The sequence below is a fragment of the Phyllostomus discolor genome, chromosome 5, assembly GCF_004126475.2.
Source record: "Phyllostomus discolor isolate MPI-MPIP mPhyDis1 chromosome 5, mPhyDis1.pri.v3, whole genome shotgun sequence".
Classification (NCBI taxonomy): Eukaryota; Metazoa; Chordata; class Mammalia; order Chiroptera; family Phyllostomidae; genus Phyllostomus; species Phyllostomus discolor.
In genome coordinates, this window is record NC_040907.2 from 155,346,927 (window position 1) to 155,365,658 (window position 18,732).

An 18,732-nucleotide genomic window follows, 5' to 3' on the forward strand; every position below is an offset into this window, starting at 1 on the left:
ATCTTTACTCATCTGAATCCTGCCCCTCATTCAGGGTCTAGATCACATCCCATACCCTGGAGGAGCCCTCTGGCCCAGCTTGGCCTGTAGGGATAGCCCTCCTCCCAAGTAATTAAAGGGACAGAGACTGGGTTTTAGACATGGGAACAGAGGGAAGGGTGCACAGGAACGAATGGAAATCATTAAAGCAATATTGTAGGAGTCAAGATCAAAATGAATTCTTAGATGAGAAGGGCTTTCATTTTAAAAACATGTGAGGGGGTGGTCAGCCCATCTTGGCCCTGTTTCCTCCTCCTCAACACAGATGTTCTGGCCCCCGATGGCCCCTCCTCTTACACCCAGGGGGACGAGGAGAGTGAGCTCACAGGTTCAGAAATCAACAAACACGTCAGCCACACGTACCGAGTGCCTACCATGTGCCGTGTCCTTTATACACTCCATTCACTTAATGCCCAGGACAACCCCATGAGGTAGGTGCCCTCACCTCCATGGTACAGATGAGGGAACTGAGGCACAGAAATGAAGCAACTGGCCCGAGGGACACAATTTGTAAGTGCTAGGGCCAGCGCCGGAGCTGGCTCGGTGTCACTCTGGAGTCTTGGGCTGTTCCCACCCCAGGTAGCTCTGCTTCCACTCGTGCACCCTCATCCCCTCCTCAGGGCAGGGCCTCTGAGCTCTTGGGAGCCCCCTGCCCAGGAGGTGGGGGCCCTGAGAGAATGGGAAGACTTCAGCTTCTGTTTCTAACTGCTCAGGCCCGTGGGGTGGTCTGATTCACCCTGGACGTGAGGCAGTGAGAGGGCCTTTCCCATGAGAGGTTCTTCGGTCTGAGTGTGTCCCCTCCAAAATTCGTATGTTGAATCCTAACCCCCAAGGGAGGAGGGGCCTTGGCGGAGTCCTCATGAATGGGATTAGTGCTCTTATAAAAGAGGCTCCAGAGAGATCACTGCCCTCTTTGGCCACATGAGGACAGTGAGAAGGCACTGGCTGAGTCAGGATGAGACCACGAACTTCACCAGAACGTGAGCATGCCAGCAGCACCATGGGCTTGGTGTTCCAGCCTCCAGAATGGAGAATTAGATGCCCTTTGCTTATAACCTGCCTGATCTGCAATGTTTTGTTACAGCAGCCCAGATGAGCTAAGACAGGAAGCCCCGTGTGCCTGGGGTTAAATAAACGTGCAGTTCACCATGACAACTCTTGAGTGACCTCCATGGTGACCACACACCCTGGCTCCTCCCCAATGGACCTGGCTTCTGGCATCTCATGGGTCACAGCAGGCGAGGCTGCATGTCATGTCCTTTTGGGCCACTCCGCCTCCCTAAGGAGCCTGGCCCAAAACTCAGAGGACTCCCGTCTCATGAGTTGGCTGGACGTGCCCTCACTCTTTGAGCTGTGAGCGTAAGGGAGCAGAGACCCTAACACGTCACGGGCCAGTGTGGGTGCCGGGCAAGAGTATCCAAAGAGCCTGGATGGGGACTGTGAACCAGATAAAGTGGGCTGGCAGGGGTTGGGGACGTGGGAGCTTGTCCCCTCCGAGCCAGTTTTGGACCTTTTGACTAATACTGCTCGTGGCTCCACTGTCCACTTCCCCGGGGCCACCCAGGGCAATGTGACAGGTGGAGATGTGAGATCCCCTTCCAGTTCCAAATTTCTAGTCTCGTATGTGCAGGTGAATGCCTGGGCACCCGGGTCTGCTCCAGGGGCCTACCACCCACACCTGTAGCCTTCATTTTTCCATCTGGTTTGGGGGTCTGAAGGTCTGTGGGTTCAGAACTCCCCATTCCTGCCTCTTCACCTGGCCACAGCTCACACTTTGCTGAAGTAGGTGGCCACCTCCTTGCGTGGAGGCCGGGGCTTGCCCCCAGCCCAGCCATTGCCCATCAGTGGCTCCTCCTGGCCCAGCCGCAGGGGCGGCTTGCATTTGTGCCAGCTCATGAGCAGCCTGTTCATGGCTCCTTGATCGGTGATGCCTCGAAGCTTCTCCCTCTCCTCCTTGGCCCCTTCAGTGGTAGCTGGGGCCGCGGAGTCAGCTGGGACCGTGGCCAGCACCCCGTGGGTGTGACCCAGCTCCAGGTCCTGGTTCATGGCCTCGAAGAACTGCTGGATACAGACCTTGGCGAAGGCCTTGGCGTGCTCTGTGCACGTCTCGTCAAAGAGCTTGCGCTCAATGTCGATGTAGTGGGACCAGTACTTGCTTTTGAGGAAGGCGGCCTGCGTAAAGCAGGGCCTCACAGAGCGCACAACAAATGCCAGCAGTGTGGTCAGCAGCACAAAGGACCAGCCCAGTGCCTGCAGGGGAGAGAAGAAAGAGTCAGCCAGGCCCTGGCTGGGGTGGCTCGGTTGGTTGGGCGTCATCCTGCAAACTGAAAGGTTGCTGGTTCGATTCCCATTCAGACCACGTGCCTGGGTTTCAGGTTGGGTTTTGCCCCAGTCAAAGCACATGCAAGAGGCAACCAATGGATGTTTCTCTCTCACATCAGTGTTTCTCTCTGTCCCTCCCTTTCTCTCTCTCTAGAATCAATTTAAGAAAGAAAGAGAGAGAGAAAGAAAAGAAGAGAAGAAAAAGAGAAAGGAAGGAAAAGAAAGAGAGAAAGGAAGGAAAAGAAAGAGAGAAAGGAAGGAAAAGTCAGCGGGCACTACTGTCAGGCGCCCCTGTCCTGCCTACGCCCCGCCCATCAATCGCACTGTCCGTGTCAGAGGAAGTAACACTGGTGCAGGCCTGGCTCCCAGCACACAGGCATGAACAAGGAACTGGAGGCAGGCTGCCTGAGTCTGGGTCCTGTCTCCACTATTCACCAGTTGACCAGGAGTAAGGTGCCTCAGTTTCCTCACCTGTAAGTGGGGCTGGTGACAGCACTATTTTCATAGGGTTGTTGTGAGGGCTAAATGTAATATCAAACTTAGCACAGTGCCTGGTATGTAGTTAGTGCTCAGTATCTGTTAGCCACTATAATGATGCCAATAGGCCCTTGCTGACCAGGCCTCTTCCTTCAGGAAGCCTTCCTTGACTTCCCAGGCCATAGCGACCCTTCCTCCTCTGAGTTCTGTATCTCTGTGTTGTCTCCTGCTATTGTCTGCTGTTCAGTCGCCTGTACCGAGTGCCTCCTCTCTGAGGGCTCAGAGCTGGGCCTCGGGGTCACAAGGGCAGATCAGACAATCACCCACGCTCTGTGCTGAGCAACACTGAACGTTTGGGTGACTGTTTTGTCAATCACTCCCTGTGGGGCCCAGGTCAGGATGCTCCCCCAGCCTGTGCTTCAGGGCCAGTCCCCAGCTGCACGGAGAAGGGTCTGACCAGACTAGAAAAGGGGGAGGCAGAGCAGACCCAAATGTCTACAGTGGGTCTGGCAAAGCAGACCCCAAATGGGGAGCTGCGGAGCATGTGTTTGTGGGGGCGTGGAGCACCCCCTTTGCTGCTCCCTGCTGGAATGTGGGCCCTGGGGCGCTACATCTCCTGACGTTTCAAATGAACCTGGAAATCTGCTTTTTATGTGAACATGTCTGGTTTTTAGATGATTCCAATTAATTCTAAAATTGAATTTTTAATTCGATCTCTGAAGGCCAAATGAAATATGTCTCCAGGCTGGGCAGCCTGTCCTCTGGGAGCGCTTTTAGATCGTGGTGTGATGTTCAGGGCAGGTGGCGGGCAAGACGGGGCTCATGGAGGGCGGGCCTTTGCATGGCGTCGGAGGAGCACGCCGAACAGCCACTTTGTGCTTGGATCCCCCTTCTCTTTCTCCTCGTGCGTCCTTCTCCCTCCTTTCTCTCCTGTTTTTCTTTTTTCACGTGGCCCTCCTCACCAAAGGAATAATTGGTTTTTAGCAAGTTGCCTCCTAGTGCCACAAATGCACCTCTATGTAATCCTCTTTGCTCAGACAGTTTAGCAGGGAGATAATAAAACCCTGACACTAACGGTGAAAACAAAAATCAGGTGGAGGGACAGCTGCCCCAGGTCCTGCTGACTGGGATAGATGATGGGACAAGTGCCCACAGGAGAGGAGGCTCAGGTTTGGGAGGGAATCAGAGTTGGTATCAGACACTCAGAGTGTGAGGTTCGCGTGGGGGGTCTGGTGGTGGCACAGGCCTCCAGGAGAGAGCTCTGGGCTGGAGAGAGGGAGCTGGGGATCTGGACTCGCTGGAGCAGAGTACACATGTTTCTCTCTCCCTCGCAGGGCAGGCCCAGCCCCAGCCCGCCCCCCTGACAGCCCCCGGCCACGGGCTGCAAGGGCATGCCGCCCAGGTGGCCCTCCGCACACTGCAGTGACTGCAGAGGATGCCTGAGGGGCTCAGATGGGTGAGTGCCCAGAGGGGCAGAGGACTCGGGAGTGAGGCTGGGGAGACCCGCGCACTGGACTTCCCATTGGCGGGCCCTCGAACACTGCCTTTAGGGCACATCCCAACAGTGTACCCCCTCACCCACGCCCTCTGTTCCAGGGGCACCTGGACCCTCAGCTCCCACTCCCCAAACAGGGAGGTACCATCTGGGGGCATTTGCCAGGGAAATGTACCCAAATGTCCCAGCCACCCACCGGCATCACCACTGCCTGGGCCTGGGAGAGGGAAAGGATGCAAATTCCCCCAGGCTTCCAAGCTGGAGCTCAGGATGGAGGACGTGGGGCTGGCTGCACCATTGGGTCCGCTCTGGGGACCTCAGGACAGGGCACAGGCCTCTGGGCTCAAGTAGCTGTAGGGCTTTCCCAGGTGGCCCTGATCTGGGTGAGGACACATGGCCTTCAGAAGCCCCTGCCCCAGTTGGGAAAATAAGCCCTGCCCCACAGAGCTCCATCTGAGCGGGGGCCGGTCTGCTGGGGAAACAACTCTTCTTGAAGAGGCCCCATTCTGAGAGGTGGGGAATTAGGCCCCTGCAGAGAGACCCAGGCCTGTGCGAGGAGACCCAGCCCAGGGCCACCAGGCCCCTCACCTGGGAGATGCAGCGCAGGTAGCGAACGGCCACCTCACGGGCCAGCAGCCAGTCGCCATCATAGATCTCTGGGCAGGGCACCCGGGCCAGCAGGCGGGCGAGCTCAGGCGGAGGCAGGCCGGGCACCAGGCTGCCGTTGCCCAGCACGGTCACGGGCACAGCAGTGCAGAAGGCACAGAGGAAGCACTTGCCATCGAGCAGCGTGACGGCCACCCAGACGACGGGAGCAATGAGGGCGCGCTGGGCCATGGAGCAGAACATGTAGCGGAGCACGGCGGGGTCCTTGGCCCGGCGGCCCGGCGGGCGCTTCCACTCCTCAGCCAGCATGGACACATTGTTGTTCAGGACCAGGCCGAGCAGGAAGAGCACCAGGGGAGGCACCAGCATGATGCCGGTGCTGTAGGCGGCATTGTAGCCGGGCAGGCAGGGGCAGTTGAAATCGAAGGCCGAGTATATCTGTGCACTGGCCAGGGCCATGATGCCGCAGATGCCGTTCATGAAGGACTCCTGGTTGGACTGCAGGAACTGGAAGACCATCCGGAACTTGTCCATCGCGCCCCCACGGGGCCTGGCAGGCCCCCTCCCCCCTCACTGCTGCCTCCAGGATGGGCCCTGCGGCCCACTGTGCCCGCGGGGAGCCCACCTCATGGCTGCGACAGGCAGAGCGCAGGGCAGTGGCTGAGGTCGCCGTGTCTTTGAGGAACCTTCTAGTCAGGTGCTGGCTGAGAGGCGCAGGGTGGCCAGTCCTGTGGGTGTAACCAGGGTTCTGCCCCTCCCCTCCTGGGCCTCTCTCCCCACAGCCACCTCCGGCACAGGGAAACTACCAGGGCCACACCCGATGGGGACCGGTTCACTGTGGGTGTGGGAGGAGGGCAAGGAGGTTCAGACACAGGTTCAGATGCAGGAGTTTGGGACGATCCAGGGCTGCTGCAGAGGCCTGAGCTTCTGAACCCTGTTCCCCGGGCTCCTGGGAGGCGTGTCACCTTCCTCCTGTCCTTCCCATTGGGTCTTCCCTCTGCGCTGTACCAGGGTCCAAGAGGGCCCCTCCATGAGTTCAGACAATGATGGTATGATGACGGAGTGATGACAATGACGGTGGGGGCTGTAATGGGGGTGATGGTGGTGGTGCTGCTGATGGTGATAGTGGTGGTGCCGGTGATGGCAGTGTTGGTGTTGGGGATGGTGCTGGTGGGGTGATGGCGGTGACAATGGTGACTGTGGTGATAGCAGTAATGATAGTGACTGTGGTGGTGATATTGTCACAGCGGGGATACGGTGGTGGAGGTGGTGGAGGTGGTGGACGCAGTGCCCATGCAGCATGGCATAGAGTAAAAAGCCCTGGATTTGGAGCCAGAGGGTTTGTATCTGAGAGGTCCGCGGGTCCCCTCCCTACTGGGCAGGGAGCTATGGCCTGAGAGCACAGTGCAGGTGCTCTTCTGTCTGGCTTGCTCCTGTCTCCGTGGGTGTCTGTGTGTTTGCAGACTGTGGATGAAAAATCCTTTCCTGGCCCCACCTCCTACTTCTATTCCCCCAGATTTAAAGATAAAGGGGTGGGATGGTGGGGTTTCATGCCTGGAGCTCAGGCCTCCAGACTGCCTGTGGGAACCGGGCCAGGGCCCCTCCTATCAAAGTGGAAGGAACTTGATGGGCTGCCTTTGATGCCCACCAGTTCTCCCAGAAGAGCAGGTCGGACCCAGCTCCAACCGGATGGCTCCTATCTGCAGTGAGAGTGTGGGGCCGGGGCCGACACAGCACAGGAGCCTGGCCGGGTGGGCTCCACGGGACCCACAGACCCGTGTGTCCCTGTGTGTGCGTCCCTGTGTGCACACGTGTGCTGGCTGTGGCTCTGGGCCTCTGTACCTGCATGTCTGCATGTGCACATGTAATCGCACTAGTGGTCCATGTGTTCCTGTGTGAGCAACCAGAACTTGCACTGACTGGGCCTTCCCGTGTCAGGCCCTGAGCCTGCACTTCACAGGCACCACCTCGTGTGACCCTCGTTCAACCCCGTGGAGGGGGTGCTGTGGCCCTCATTTCACCAAGGTGGGGGCTGAGGCTCAGAGAGGTTGAGTTACCATCTAAAGTTGACACAGGCCAGGTGGGAAGAGAGGGCAGGAAAGTGCTTTTTGGCCTTTGTCTTCCGGCCAAATCAAGTTCTCTTGTTCTATAAGCCCGGGGGGTGGGGGGAGTCAGTGTCACAAATCAGAGACAGGTGGAGAAGGATGGCGCTCTCTTCAGCCCTCAGGCTGGGCCTGGGGCAGATGAAGCCCCTAGACTGGTAGCCTCTGGAGGACCATTTTGGGGGGGCTCCCAAAGGGGCACCCACAGAGGGCGAGCGGGATGAGGGAGGTCCAGCTAAGGACACGCTGCAGGGTCCTTAGTGCATGTCTGACAAGGGTCCGAGCTGCAGCAGAGCTGGGCGCAGTCCCAGGCAGGGAGTGGTGGGGTGGGGTGGGGAGGTGTGGGAGCCCGGGGGGAGGGTGCCTCCAGGGAGCTGCCTGGAGTCCCTGTCGTCTCTAGGGGACACTATTTGTAGCCGACGTGCCCCCTAGCTGGCTGCACGGTGCCTGCCCTCACTACATACACACTCTGCGCAAATCCCGACTTCAGTGTTATCTTGAAATACTTGAAACAAAACAGTTTGATTGGGTCCTGACTACTCTCACTACTACAGGAATGTTGTTTACAGTCATTGAAAGTGAAGGATGAGAGCTGGTGTGCTCACATGCCATTCAGACCGCTTAGACTTTTGCATGGTTGTTACAGTCAGTTTTAAATTTATCACCTGGGGCCACGTCTTCTGAGGTGGGTATTTATCAAACACTTGAAGAGATCATTACTAAGGAGCATTGAGGGGCTGGGTGGTGGGTGAAGAGGGTCAAAAGGTGCAAACTTCCAGTTACAAAATAAATAAGTCTTGGCATGTAGGGTCTAGCACGGTGATAATACTGTATTGTACGTTTGAAAGTTGTGAAAAAGTGGAAAGTTCTCATTGCAGGAAAAGAATGTGTCACTATGGGAGGTGAGGGAGGTTACCTAGACGCACTGTGGGATCATTCTGCAGTATAAACACTTATCGAATCATGGTGTTGCACACCCGAAACAGAGCACGATGGGTCCATTGTATCTCGGCTTTTAAAAAAGAGCCTGGAAGAGGCTCTGCCTGCGGTCACTTCAAAGTCTGATGTGAAAAAGTCGAGCTCACTGAAGCAGGCTCGAGTTTCTCACGGTGAGAAGCCTGGAAGACTTCCTCTGGATGTTTTACACCGAAACAGCATTTGATATCCTTCCCAATACTTCACACTACATTTTTGCTTATAATTCTGCACGATAAAGAGGGTGTCACTGTTTCCACCGAGCTCTGCAGAGATGTCTCCAAAGTCCCTCCGCTGGCCCCGGTGTCACGTGTCGACCGATGTCTCTAAGCACCGGCGTGTGGGGCGTGTGGAGGTTCGGGACCTCTGCCTCTGAAGGGTGCAGCCAGGGGCGGGGCCCGGGAGGGAGACCAAGGGGGTGGCGCCTTGAGCAGCAGCTGAGGCCAGAGCAGTGTCAGTGACCCCGGAAGGGACACAAGGCTGCTAGGGGGAGACTCCTTAGCTGCCACCCCTTCACGTGTGCTGTCCCCCTCCTGGGGCGCCGTCTGCCCGCCCCCTGCCCACCCAGATCCACCTCGAGGCCCCGCCCATTAGCTCAGCGTTTCCTTCACTGAATAGTCGGCTTTTTTCTTAGCAAGAAACCACATCACAGAGTGGGTAAGAGCAACCTACTTAAGGACCCGGGGTTGTGTCTGTACCCTGCCACATACTACCCAGGGACCTTGGGCAAGGAATTTAACCTTTGGGTGCCACTGTGTTCGCAACCGTGAAATGGGGAGGAAAGAGTTCACCTCCCCGGTTGTCTTGAGGATTCAGTGAGTGCAGCACGGTGCCAGGCCCGCAGTGAGGTCTCAGTAAATGATTCTTCTAACCTGGTAATGGTAATACTTAGCATCTCAGCACCTGAGCGTTCCTTTGAAAATGTGTGTTAGTTTCCTATTGCTGCTGCAGAAAAGCCCCACGAACTCAGTGGTTAAAACAACACAAACTTATTCTCGTAGTTTTGGGGGTGGGGGCTCTGAAGGGGGCCTCAGTGGGCCGAGAGCTAAGGGGCTGGCCGGCCATGCTCCTTCTGGAGGCTCCTGGGGAGAATCCGTTCCCTGGCCTCCTCCAGCTTCTAGAACACACCCACATTTCCTGGCTCGTGGCCCCGCATCACTCCAGCCTCAGCCTCCATCATCACGCCCGGACTCTGACCCTCCCGCCCCCCTCTTGTAAGGACACTTGTGGTTACACGGGACCCCCTGGATCACCGAGGAGAGTCTCCCCATCTCCAGATTCTTATTGCAGGCAGGGCTGCGAAGTCACCTGTGAAGGTCGCACATTCGCACATTCCGGAGATTAGGAGGTGGCCCTTGGGGGCCCGTTACTCCATCTGCTCCGGGAAAGGGCTCCGGCGAGCGTTTAGCACTGCTTCCCGTCGTCTCCACCTCTCCCTGCAGCGTGACTGGGTGCAGATGGGAGAGCACAGGATGTCACGACCCTGTTCCAACTGTCTGATGTGGTGGCGGCGGCGACAGCAAACCCGCCCACAGCCGCCATGGGGGGCTGTGCACGGGGCCCTGTGCCTCCTGCCCTCAGGAGTGCTGTCCTGGCACCCACCCCGGGGCTGGAGGAGTCAAGTGTCATGAAAAGCAGCATGCAAAGGGGGCCTCCGCAGAGCGGGAGCCGGACCTTTAGGAAAATGTCCAATTTGCGTAGAAGAGCAGCAGCGTGAGGCGCTGCTCTCCCTGAGCTGTGGGAGGAGCCGGGCAGTGGAGGAGGCAGCAGCCGTCAGTGAGATGCGGCTGCCCAGGCAGCTAGAGTACTGTCAGGCTGTGTTAGCAGAGGTCTTAGGTCTTCACCTAAGAAGGACGTACATGTTTGTTGAATGAATAAATGAAACATGTATTGCCCCTTTCCCAACTCTTTGCCTGTTCTTGCTGCAGCGCTCTGCCCCACCCCCATGTCTTCTCCACTTGTCAAAACCCTTCCCACCCTTTGAGACCCACCCACACCAGGCCTTCTCTGATCCCCAGCTTGGAGCCATTATTGTCCATGCTAAATCCCCGTGGCACCTGGCTCGCCTCTGTCATATCACTTACAGCTTTTGCTTGGTATGGTAATGATTTCCGTACCCACCACTGACTGTCTGTCCGTGAGACAGCAAGCTCCCTTGGGCAGCCTCTGTCATCTGTGTATGTTCTCTCCCCCATTCCCTGGCACAGGGCTGTCTAAGCGGTAGGTGCTCTATAAGTGCTCCATGTAAGAAGGTGAGAGCATTGATGGCCGTCAGTGGCTTTTTACTGGTCCAGATGCTGCATCTTTGCAGCCCACAGGGAGGTCCCTGAGCCTCCTTTCCCCAGGCTGGGATCTCTCCAGTGCTCACTGGGCCACCATCAGGCTCTCTCACCCCCCCCCCAATCCAACCCCTGCTAACACTTTGCCTAAATCTTGCCTCACCCCAATGCCATTTCTGATATTTGCATGGCCTAACCACAGCAGGGGAGGCGGGCGGAGGCTGAGCGGCAGGGATTGTCTGGTCCTACACTGTCTGTTGGCAAGAGCCCAGGAGAGCAGATGTGGCTAGCCTGATATGGAGGGGGCTGGGCTTTGTGGGGGGGTGCAGCATCCGGGGGCCCCCAGACTGCCTCTAGGCCCTGAGGACAAGAGAAGCATGGGACTGCACCGTTTGTGCGGAGGAAGACCACAGTGGGGTTAAGCGTGTGTGGTGGGGGTGAGTCATTAGGGAGGAGCGGGGACCCAGAGGAGTTCACAGGCTAGATCTTCCCCACCCCTTCCTGTCGGGCCACCAGACACTGAGTGACAGTAGTTTGTTGTTTTCTTTTTTCCCCCAGCAAGATCTAACCCTGGTGATTCACGGTTTTCATCCCAGAGCCAGACCCCACAGGCACACTTGGCCCAGGGGTTCTTAACCATCGGAACGGACCGAATCCTCTGGTTCAGTGTGGAGCTGTCTAGGTCCGCCCCCACCCCAATTTGCAGGTCTGGTCCTTACACCGTACGCCAGGAGGACTCCTCCCCAGGGTGCCAGCTTCTCCCTAAGGGCAGTGGGTAGATACTCCTGGAAATGCCTGAGGAAGGAGGCAGCCTTGTAAAGAGATGCTGAGCTCAGGTGTCAGGCCGCAGGTGGTGGGGAAGGTGGGGAGTGGAGAGGTGAGGGGGAAGCACCTGCTAACTGAAGGTGGGCAGAAAAGCCGGGCTGACAGAGGAGCTGCACTGCAAAAGGAGCAGCACCTTGGGGCGGGGGGGGCTGCACCCGGCAGGGCTGCTCGCTCAGCTGTGGTCTGCTGGAAAGAGAACTGGCAGGACTAGGGAAGCTGGGGGTTGGCTGAAAGGGTCAGCCCTCCTGACATTCAAAAGCAGAAAAATCCCCTCAACAGGAAAACATAAAACTATTCATGCGCAGTAGCCAGCAAGAGGCACTAATCTCACTTTCGAGAGGAACTCAACCGGCAGAGCTTGCGAGAGCCTTATCAGAGAAGCCTGGCGCAAGCAGCAGGAAACCCAACCAGAGCACCGAAAACAAACACACAAACGAAACCATCTAGAGGGCTGACCAGCGTGCGGTTCCGAGCAGACTCTGGAGCCAATGCCTGCGATCAGATTTCAGCGCTTACATGGGTGACCTCGGGCCACTGAACCTCGTTACGTTTTCCCTTCTAAAAATAGGGCTAATAATCATTGTATTGCATTAGGTTATCATGAGGATAAAGTAAATCAATGTACAGGGGTGGAGTAGTTTTGCAGTTGTTTGCAGTTTGCAGTAAAAGTAGGTTTGCAGTTGTCATATGAAAACAATACAAATAAGTAATACGATAATAAATAAATAACAATACAAGAATAAACTCCTAACTGTAAACCTACTTTTGCCCACACCTGTATGTAAGGGAGTTAGAACAATGCCTGGCACATAGTAAGCACCATATAAACATGTTGTTGTTGTTGTCATCGTTATTGTATTATTATTATTTAGAATCTGGCACCTAGAACCCAGAACCCGTGGCAGATCATTTTGGATTCCTGCTACTCAAAGTCTGGTCCCCTGACCAGAATCCGCACCGTCACCTGGGGGCCCGTTAGAAACGCAGTCTTGGAACCAGTCCTGGATACGCGGAATCAGAATCTGCATTTCCCGAAAGCCCCGCTGAGTGATGAGCGCAGTCAAGTCTCTGAAGCCCTGCTTTAGAGCACAGGGGCAGCCACCCCCAGAAACTAGGCTATTTGCGGGGAAGGAGGCCAACAAGGGTTAGGCTGGCTTGCCTTGTGGTTCCCACAGCCTGGAAAGGCCCCAACCCTGGTCAGCACTGACCCTTGACGTGGGGACACTGCGGGGTCGGGGGGGGGGGGGCCTACACGTCTGTGCGCTGGGACAGCTTGGTACCCTGAGCAACGGTGGGGGCGCGGTGGCTGAGGCCACGCCCCCAGAGCCGCGGGGATGCTGCGAGGTCGAGCGGCGGTTTGCTGGAGTACCAGGTGCTCAGGAGATGGTTCACCTGCTCCTGGCTGGAGACTGTGCGCAGGTAGGCCTTCCCACTCCCGCCGTCCATTCCCTCGGTGGGCTCTGAGATCTCGGGGGCCTCGGCACCCCTGCTGGCCTTGCCCCGCTGCAGCCCCCGCGCCTGCATTTCGTTCTGCATGCTGGCGAAGAAGTGCAGCACGCAGCGGTGGGCGAAGTCCCGCGCATGCTCACAGCACGTCTCGTCAAAGAGCTTCTGCTCCAGGTCCACGTAGTTGCTCCAGTATCTGCGCTGCAGGAAGATTGTCTGGTCAAAGCAGGGTCTCAGGCAGCGGGCCAGGAAGGCCACCACGATCAGCAGCAGGGTGATACTCCAGCCCATGGCCTAAGAGGGTGGGGAGAGCAAGGTCAGGGGTGGGCGTGGCCGGCATGGGTGTTCCAGAGTCTCACTCTTCCATCCTTCCTCAGGTCTGTTTAACCCCCCGTGTAGCCATCCATCCTACCAACCGCCTCCATCCTCCTCCCTCCTGCTCACTCTCTCATCCTCACACCCATTCCTCTCCCCAGTTACCTCTCCACCCCGGTCGCCCAGCCACCCACCCTCTCCTCTGACTGTGCATCTGTCACCTTCCCATCCAGCATCCTCCAGCCATCCTTCTGTTGTCCATCATGTGTCCTCCCGTCCAGCCGTCTGTCCTCCCACCAGTTCATGTTCTGACGCTCGTTCTTCCTTTAGCTAGTGCACCCAGCCATTTGTGCACCCAGCCATTCGTGCACCCAGCCATTCGTGCACCCACCATTCATCCTCCCAACCTTTCTGGGGCGAAACCAGACTCTGTCCCCCCAAAGTATGCCTCTTTGACATAAAATTATTTTGACCTGAAGACAGTTAAGAAGCAGCAAACATAGGAAAAACTCTCTCTACCTTCCCCTTTTCTGCCTCAAGGCAAGATATCATTCTCCTTTGACTGGAGACAGACCCCCATCCGCCCCGAGACAGCACAGAGGGTGTAAAGCAGACAACCCTCACTCCATCCGTGAAGAGTAAGGAACCCTGTGTTTCCTCCCACGCGTTTACCTGCCCACCGTGTCTGCCCCCGGAAGCCTCGCGCTGCCTTCCTTTGTCCTGCCATTTCTCTACAAAGGTATTGCTCTTTGCTAATGATGAACTATAAGCCAGAATTCTAAGCCACCACTGTGAGTTAGTCTTCGGTTTAGGTTTCTCCCCTGTGATGTGCGTTGCATGTCATAATACACTGTTTGCTTCCCATTTGTTAATGCTTTTTGTTATCACTTCAGTGGGAAACCTAAGATTGGAAGAGGTAAAATTTTGCCTCCCCTGCACACCCATCCATCTATCCATCCATCGTCCATCATCCTTCCCACCCTCACACATATTTATCCACCCCGTCTATGCACCCATCTGTGCTATATCATGGGGGAGGCGACAGGAACTCAGTGTTTTCCCTCACGGAGCTCACACTGAAGTGGAGGAAACAATTAACGGGCGATGACAGGCCAGGGGCCACACTGAGGGATGCGGAGGGGATCACAGGGATTTCCCGGACCTGAACGTGAGGGTTCGGGGAACAATGAGGTTCAGGCTGAGACCTGGAGGAAGAGGAAGAGTTGTGTATGGTACCAACAGTGAGCAACGTTCTAGGCTAAGAGTGAGAAACACCTGGAAGCAGTTCTCCAGGGCTGGAGCCCACACCTGGCTGACTCTGCCCCCTCCTCTCTGTGCGTCCACAGCTCCTGTCTCTTCAAGGCCGCGCTTAAGAGCAGAGCAACCGTGTGGGCCCGGAGCAGAGACGTCCCTCCTCTAACACAAACACAGACACAGACATCTCTCCTTCGGCCCCCACCCCCACCCCTGCTAACTAACTTACAATGCTCGTGTGAGTGAGTATTCTACATGCGAGGAGCACTTACTGTGCCTGATAAACTGACAGCTGCATCAGGACTCCAGCCCTGCCCTCGCTGAAAATTCCACACACTCTTTCCCATGAGCTAGTGAAGCCTGAAGTGTTTCAGCCTGCAGGGACCGTCAAAGTGAAGGAGACCAAACCTCCCTTCATTTTGCAGGAGAAACTGAGGCCCAGAGGGAGAGCGACATGGCCAAGGTCACGGCCTGAACTAGAATCAAGTGCATCCTGAGCACTGGTCCTCTCTACACCACACTGCAGGCCTGCCTTTGCCACCAGCCTGTCTCAGCTCCGCGAAGGGCTGGGGTCACGCTTCTGTACTCTGCAGCCCCAGTGATACTCGGCACGTGTGGTTCATGTAACTACTTTTTGTAGGACACAGCCCAGCAGGGTCTGGGGGGGGGGGGCAGGGGGCGGAGTCTGGAGTCTGGGCTGGGGATGGGGCTGGGCTTTGCTCCCAGGACAATGAGCTGATACTCTGTGAAGAGCCAGGTGTCTGGGGAGAACCTGCATTTGTAGGGAGGCCGGCGGTCAAGAGGGTCAGCAGTTATAGACCCCTGCCCTGCCTCTTCCAAGCCGTGTGACTTTGGCCAGTGAACCAAACTCTCAGAGCCTGCATTTCCTCATCTGTAAAATGGGGTGATGACGACTGCACCCTCTTCATAGGGCTGTTCTGAGAAGTAAATGGAATAACGCATGTGAAATACTCAGTGCGGTTCCTGACACACGAGTGCTCCGTGAAACGTAGTCAGTATTGTTTCTGAGCGGTGGGAAAAGGGTGGCCAACCTGAGGCCCACATGCAGCCCAGGACGGCTGTGAATGTGGCCCAACACAAAATCGTGTTTACTTAAAACATCATGAGACTTTCTGTGATTACGTGTCACAGTGTATTTAATGTGTGGCCGAGACAACTCGTCTTCTTCCAGTGTGGCGCAGAGACGCCCAGAGGTTCGACCCCCTGGGTGGGAGGACCATGTGTATGGGGCAGACAGAGCCGTCTGCCTCCAGTGCTTTCCTGCCACCCAGCCTCCCGGGGAGGGGCCGGCTGACTCCTGGAGGATATGGGTACCTGGCCTCTGTGCCCGGGTGAGTCAGCATCGGTGACCAGGTGCTCACTTCCTAAGGCCCCACACTGTCCTGTACGTGACTCACGCTCCTGGTCCCCCCAGGGACCAGCTGCTCCTTGGCTGTGTCTCCAGGAGTGGGGAGGGGCTGCAGGAAGTCACTTGTACTCCTCAGCCCTTGGAACCCACACAAGGTATTTGGGAGTGTTAGGAGAGGACCTCGCAAATTACCTGTGACAGGCACCGCAGGTATCGAGACACCGCCTTCCTCGCGGGGCTGTCCCTGACCAGCGCGTCTTCCTTGCAGGGTACCTTGGCCAGAAACAACTGGACCTGGCTGGGGGTCATGTTGGCAAAGTCCAGAAACTTCTCAGGGTCCACGGAGCTGCTGAAGGCACACACAAAGCACTTCCCGTCGAGGAGGGCCAGCAGGATCCAGACCAGGGGGGCGGCCAGGGCTCTCTGCAGCACCGAGGAGCACATGTACCTGGGAGCAGAGCAAAGTGGGGTCACAAAGGGCGGCTGGAATTCAGCTGAAGCAGGAAGGCTACAGGAGAGATGCAAAGGTGGACTTCCCAGGAGGGCTGGGAAATAGTAGTCGTAGTTACAGCAAAGGAGTGATTCTAGCTTCCACTGCAGGGTTCCTGGCAGCAGAGGGCAAAGAGGGAGGTGGGCCTGGGGCCCTGGGAGTCCCGGGGCCGCCACACTTTGCAGCTGGTGGTCTTCCTGCTCTGGGCCTTGTAGCAGACTCTGCGGGGGCCCTGCCCAGCCAGGGCACCCACGGCTTTGGCAGGTAGTTCCTGTTCCCCTGGAGGCCTGAGGGCCTCCGACCTCAACCACCTCAATCTGCCTGAGGGCCAGACTGTAAGCGGTAGAATGTTGACAACCCCTCTCCCCTCAAATCAACCTTCAGCTCAAGAGGGATGGGGCCTGGGGAATAAATGCCCCATCTTTCTAGACCCTCAGTGGGACATTTCTGAGGTGTGTCTTACACACCCTCTCAGAAGGACTGAGTCTGCCCACCCATCATTGCCATCCTCCAAGAGCCTGCTTTCGAGGGGAGCCGTAACCAAGACAGCCCTGCCCAATAACCCTCCCTGACATAGCACCTCAAACACCCCCATCCAGGGAGCCCACCCTCCGACTGTGCTTAGGTGCCTCTCCTGACCTACGCCACCCCTCTGGTGGCCTGCAGTGGGTGTGGGTCACAGGACAGAAGCCAGTGGAGCTGCAACCACTGGCTCCCCAAGAAGAGGAAGAAGGTTAAGGGAACTCTCAGTGCATGTGGAGACAGGGAGTGCAGAGCCCCCAAGGAGCACAGAGGGAGGTGCTCGCACCCAGGATGCAGGTGTTTCCAAGTCGCACTGTGTCCAAAAATGACACGGTGCCCGCTGTGTGTGTGCATGGCCCACCCAGCAGTGAATTCTAAATCCCCTGGTAGTGGTGGTGGTGGTGGGGCTGGGGGTCTGGTTCCAGCATTTTCTATGGGGGCAGTGTGGTTAGAAGGGGGAACTGAAGGCTTGTCATGGAGTTACCTTACACACCCTTGAGGACACCTCAGTTGTCCCTGTCAAAGGACAGGCATGGGGGAGATCATGAGTGGACAAAACCCCACCGTGCCCCACCCAGCCACTGCCCACAGGCCTAGAGAACTGAGACGTTTTGTCCAAAACAGCAAGGGCAGGAGCGTGAGTTGTGCTTCTTCCTGCCGGGGGGAGTCAGCCAAGTCACTTCACTTCTCTGTGCCTCCGGTCCCTTGTCCCTAACAGTGGGTCCCCCGCCAGAGCGGGCCCAGGGCCGAGGCGAGAATTCAGAGGCGGTGCACACACAGCAGGTGGCTCGGAGCTCCGCATTGCTATTCAGTGTTGGCCAGCCGGCGATTCGAATGGCTCAGCCCCATGGGCTGATGCTGATGGACGGCGCCCCCCAGCTGGGGGCTCTGAGGACTCGGCAGCGCAGGCTGCGGGGAGAGCCCAAGGGAGAGTGACGCAGCCTGCAGGCTGGTCATGCGTTTCACACCACACGCAAACACTCTGTGCGTGCCACGGGATGGCCCTTCCGCGTGTGTCGAGGTGCAGTCAATCCACGGCCAGCGTGACAGATGTGACCAGGGTGATTCTGTGCCACTCATCTATCTCTAGCAATGGCCACAGAAAGGTGACAAATGACAGGGACAGGAATATCTGTTTCCAGAATGGAAACCGCAAATGGGGCTCGTAAGCTGACGATGCTTTAGCTGGGGAAAGGAGGGGGCACACTTGAGAGTGACTGTGGGGGTGGGCGAGGAGCCCTGACAACACCCGTGGGGTCATTGAGACTTGGGGGTCAGCTGACAGTGTTTTTGTTGGGGGGGTTGCTGACAACGCCCATGGGTAGGGTCAGGGTTTGGAGGTGCCCTCGCAATTCCTGTGCAGGCGGGGGGTTCTGACAATGCCCACAGGGGAGGATTGGGGCTGGGGTGCTCCTGGAGGTGTCCATGCAGGTGTGGGAGGGGCCCTGACAATGCCCACAGGCCTGTGGGTGGTGTGGGACTGTACCTGATGATCCCTGGGTCCTTCTTCCGGTGCCCCGCAGGCCGGCGCCACTCCTCCACCATCACCACGGTCTGCCGGTTGGCAAGGAGGCCGCAGAGGAAAAGGGCGAGCGGCGGTGTGAGCAGCAGGCCCAGGCCGTAGAGGGCGTTGTAGCGTGCCAGGCAGGGGCAGTTGAAGTCGAAGGAGGAGTACAGCTTGACGGTGGCCGCAGCCAGCAGCAGGCAGATGCCGTTCATCACAGACTCGGAGCTGGACTGGAAGTACTGGAAAAGCATGCGGAACTTATCCATGGCTCCCGCCTGGCGGGTGGGCAGCGTGGGTCAGGGGCCGTGCTGGGCGTGAGTCTGGGCCCCCGGGAGCTTCTTCTCTTCCAAGGGTCCCCAGCTGAGCCTCTGAGGTCCAGCTCTCTACACAGGCTCTGATGCCCAGCCTGCTTGTCGCCGGTGCCACTCCCTCCTCTCTGTGACCAGCCAGCCCGAAGCACCTTTAGGCAAATGCGCCCTGCCCTGCCCTGCCGCTCCATGCCTCCCCAGCCCATTCCCGCCTCCCTTCAGGGTGTGGATGTGGAGGCCTGACAGCTGGCAGGGTGCCCCCTGAGGGACAGGCAAATTCTGGGTATGGTAAGGGCAAGACACTGATGGAGCCAGTTTATGTTTTCTGGTCTTGATCAAAACGTGACTTGATTCAGCGGAGCCCAGGGAGAGTTCATGTTGACTTTCAGGCTGGGAGGAGC

General features: G+C 57.3%; 2 protein-coding genes across 2 annotated transcripts; both read right to left on the reverse strand.

Annotated features, from left to right (window-relative positions):
- Nucleotides 1-1,654: 1,654 nt before the first annotated feature.
- Nucleotides 1,655-5,473, reverse strand: CALHM1 (calcium homeostasis modulator 1). The gene is made up of 2 exons (XM_028513946.2): nt 4,922-5,473; nt 1,655-2,289 (listed from the first exon to the last, which is right to left on the reverse strand). Exons 1-2 carry the CDS (start codon nt 5,471-5,473, stop codon nt 1,807-1,809), a joined length of 1,035 nt encoding a protein of 344 aa, XP_028369747.1. The 3' UTR covers nt 1,655-1,806.
- A 6,445-nt stretch (nt 5,474-11,918) lies between these two features.
- Nucleotides 11,919-18,393, reverse strand: CALHM3 (calcium homeostasis modulator 3). Its single transcript, XM_028511424.2, has 3 exons — nt 18,003-18,393; nt 15,697-15,952; nt 11,919-12,860 (listed from the first exon to the last, which is right to left on the reverse strand). The coding sequence occupies exons 1-3, from the start codon at nt 18,287-18,289 to the stop codon at nt 12,369-12,371; spliced, it is 1,035 nt and encodes a 344-aa protein (XP_028367225.1). The 5' UTR covers nt 18,290-18,393; the 3' UTR covers nt 11,919-12,368.
- Nucleotides 18,394-18,732: the final 339 nt, after the last annotated feature.